The 3,872-nt window shown below is 47.2% G+C and overlaps 1 protein-coding gene across 1 annotated transcript in view; it reads left to right on the top strand.

Moving 5' to 3' along the window:
* MAATS1 (MYCBP-associated, testis expressed 1) overlaps window positions 1-3,372 on the top strand; it is a gene marked incomplete at both ends in the record, with an annotated part of 21,959 nt that extends 18,587 nt beyond the window's left edge. Inside the window, 3 exons of the mRNA XM_010149545.1 lie at window positions 444-665; window positions 1,928-2,076; window positions 3,269-3,372. Of these exons, the coding sequence (XP_010147847.1) occupies window positions 444-665; window positions 1,928-2,076; window positions 3,269-3,372 (475 nt within the window). The remainder of the gene's footprint in view (window positions 1-443; window positions 666-1,927; window positions 2,077-3,268) is intronic.
* Between the last annotated feature and the right edge of the window lie 500 nt (window positions 3,373-3,872).

Raw genomic sequence — 3,872 nt, 5'->3', positions numbered from 1 at the left:
TTTCCGCTTTTTCTTTCCCCCCCCCCCTGTCGCGGTGGGGGCAGTGGACCCCTGCCCTTTTACAAGCAGCTATTCTGCTTCTACTCACAGCCACAAAAGCGGTTCATAATACCTGGAATACAGCATGTCTAGTGTTTTATCTCCTCCCACCCACCCACCCAAGCATAGGGGCTGCTTGTCCTAGCGTGACAGTATCAGGACTATGCCTGCTTTGACTGGTTTTGCCATATTTCAGCCTCTTTCTGCCCTCAGAGCCCATGCACAAGGAACATTGCGCCAGGCCAGTGCCTGTAACAGAAGAAGAACGCGAAACTCCTAGGGCTGTCCCATGGCTGGTTTGAGTGGATGTTGCAGAGGTGTTTCACATGCCTGCGGTAGTCCTGGGACTTGGAACAACATTCCTGGGGTTTGTAACACAATCCTTTGGATTTCTTTTTTGAAAGCTGTCTTTGGTGGAAAGCCAGTTGGCCAGGGAAGAAGGAAGGGTACTGGCGAACCTATTTGATTTCCTGTCCAAAGAGCTGGTGAGGCTGCAAGAAGAACGGAAGATCCACGCTTTTGTCATGCTGGCTGAGAGGCAAAGGCGGATGCGGGAAGCGGAGGAGAGCGGACGTCGTCAGGTGGAAGAGAGGCAGCGTCAGGAAGAAGATGAGATTTTCAAACAGGCAAGGGAGCTGGTGGGACTGTGGGCGGTTTGTAGGAAATGCTTCCTTATGGGAAGGTCCAGATGGAAGGAAGATGCTACAGCTCTGACTACAGTGATGGGTAGTTTTAAAATGAGGGGGGAAGGCTTAGTGAAGAGAGGGTGATTACTTCCCAAAGGAGTCCTGCCTGTCAAATTAAGGGTGATCGGAATACCCCTATAGACAGTCGTGTTGGGCATATCATGAATGGATGTAGGTTTCGAAATTTCCACAGCAGACACCCATGGAGAACAGATGTCCCTAGGTCACCTTCAGGAATAATGTTTTGTCAGCACTGGGCCTGTCCAGCAGAACTATTAGGTGCTTTCCCAGGAAGAACGCCTTTAAGCAAGGTTTTGGAAAGATTTTTTCCCCAAAACATGGACTGCAAATAACAAGGAGTACAAAAACTATTTTGAAGTAATGATGATGGATAACATGGCCTTGAAATTCAGAAACAAAAATCCTGAATTACCATATTCCATAAGTAGTCTCCACTCCTATTCCACAGCTGCTAACTTCAGGAAGCATTTTTCTCCCAGTTGAAAGGAATGAGTGGGACTAAACCAGTAATTTTCAAACTTTGTGGGAGGAGGTTAATACCAAGAGAGTCTGGCATCAGGTTTATTTTTCTTCTCCTTTTAGCTTCTCCTCTTATCTGTTCTGCATCTCTGAGTGGGAAGCGAGGAAGGTCAAGGTGCCATCAGCTATCCCCTTCAGACTGGCAGAAGGATTTCTGCCCGTTTCTAGAATCTCTGCTCTACAACCATATTGGGAAACCAGTCATTTTATCTTGGTTTTATTCGTGTTACTTTGATTGGCTTGACGGAACCTTTTCCTTCAGAATTTGCATGAACGAAAACTGTTTAATTGGCTGAAGTCAGTGCTGATATAATTATTATTTGGCAGCTGTTGCTTGGGGGACCATGAGAACTGAGGAAACAACTGCCATTGCATTCACAGAACTAACCTGCTCCTGCAGAAGTGGATCTGTGAAGTGTTTCTTCCGCCGACGGTTCTTTCCTGCACTTGTTTCTGTTCAATTAGTTCTCAGAAAGAAGTATCAGAAAACACGTTTTCACACAAGTTATTCTTCCCAGAAAGCACCTCTGAACCCCAATCTCAGCCTGGCCTGCCTGAAATGAAGAGTCTGGTGATTGTCCTTGCTTCTTTGGAAATCCGCTTCCACCACGCTCCTGGCACAGCAATAGGCAGAGGAGCAACACCTTGGCGTTTCGTTCCAGGTGGTGAGAGTGCACCAGAGCACTGTCGACTCCTACCTGGAAGACGTGATCCTGAGTAGCGTGGAGGACACAGCCGCAGAACAAGCCAGGGAAGAGGTTCAGAGAATGGCTGTGGAAATCAATGACATCGCTTACGAGATGGAAAGGCGGTACGTTACTGAACGGCACGTTAGAGGCTGTGTACAGCAGTTTGGAACCTGCCTGACCATCTGCATCCCTGGTCACGTGTGTGACCTAAGGCATGGGAAGGGCAGAGCGATACTGTTCGTGATCGCTTCGTTAGTGTCACTGCTGTGTGGGAACCACACTGTTACTACCTGGTACACACGTATAAATCCACCAGAGCCTCATTTCTATACAGATTCCCTTCGCAAATCACTTGTGGGATCTGGGAATCATGGCTCCTCCATGCCAATGCGATGCTGTGACTGAGCTTTAAGTGAATCTGGGAACTGCCTAAAGCAATACCCATTCATACCGGTCTTTTCATTTATTTACGCTACTACAGAAAATGGGTTTGAAAGAGATGCTGAAAGATACAGCTACACAGCGGTCTTTCATTCTAGGGTGGCTGTTTCTTAAGAAACTGCCAGTTTCCATGGGGGTCAGTCATACTGATGGCTGCCTGGCAAGGCACTTGCAGTAGAGTAAGTTGTGGAGAACACCAGCCTTGTGTTTGGCTGGGGCATCAGCAGTGAATACTTTTTAGGACCTGCCAAACCGCCAGTTCAGTTTCTATGCTCTTTTTCTTGGGCCTGAGCCAGAAACCCCCCCGACGCAGTGACTCTCCTATGGTACAGCAGCTGGGTATTTTGTAATGAGATGAATACAACCAGAACGTCGGAATCCTTGGGGAGAATGAAGCGTAGATAATGCGTGCAGCCCCGGGGCCAATGGGGAACCCACCAGACACTGGCATGGAAAAGGGCACGGGGCCCAGCCAATTGCAGAGGCACAAAAGGGAGGAATTCAGCAAACTCAGCAACGGGCCAAAGACTAAATTGACAAAGACATGAATCCTCAGAGGTATCTGTGTGTCTAACCCAGTTGGTCGTCACTGAGAACTGGGCTCCTAAATACCTCTGAAGATAAGGAGTCTAGGGTAATCTTCTCCCTGGAAATACTGCTTTCCAGTGAAGTATCAAACACATTGGCAGTGCAGTGCAAGAGGGAGTAGTCACACTCTCACCTAGTTGTAGGATAGAGACCCAGCTGACAATTCCCGGCGTGACATGCATTCCCTTGAAAATAGTGCCTGCATTTATGGGGGAGTCCTGTGTTCGCAGAGGTGACCTGGAAAGAAAATTAAAATACTAATACCACTCTGCATCTGTCCTGTAGTCGAACTCACCTACAGTCAGAAGAGATTGTGGCAGAGCTGGTTTATGATTTCCTGATTCCAGAAGCTGAGAAAATGTCTACCAGAGAAAAAGGTAAGGAGTCTGGTGACTATTTCCTTCATGAACTGATTCACCCTCCTCACTCTAGCTCACTGAAAGGAAAGAGGCCAAGAGTTGCCTCAGCTCTGAGATATCCTTCTTTTGCACTCTGCAGGTAGAAAGTTAAGCCTCTGACCCTTTTTCATCGATTTCTCATGAGCTTTAGTCTTTTTAAATGGTGGCCTGAATTCAGACCTGGTGTAAACTTGGTGTATCTGCAACACGAGAAGCAGCAGCCCATTGCACCTTCAAAAAACAAACTGGGGGGAGCCTTTAAGTAGCATGGCTGTGAATTGTCTACTCTGTGGCAATTTCTAAGGACTACAGATGTCTTTAACAGGCAGATCATTTAAATATATGCCATATGTGGAAGGAAGACTATGTGCTTTCCTATGCTTTCCCCCTCCCCCCTCAATTGATTGAGAGCTAGAAGCCAAGAGAAGGTTTTGGGGTTGGCTGTAGTGGCATCATGTTTTAAGTTGATAATCTTAGAATCATAGAATCAC

This window comes from Eurypyga helias, unplaced genomic scaffold, assembly GCF_000690775.1.
Source record: "Eurypyga helias isolate BGI_N326 unplaced genomic scaffold, ASM69077v1 scaffold35663, whole genome shotgun sequence".
In the NCBI taxonomy this organism is placed as follows: Eukaryota; Metazoa; Chordata; class Aves; order Eurypygiformes; family Eurypygidae; genus Eurypyga; species Eurypyga helias.
Note: the sequence above shows the minus strand (reverse complement) of the source record. Positions and strands in the feature narration are given on the sequence as shown.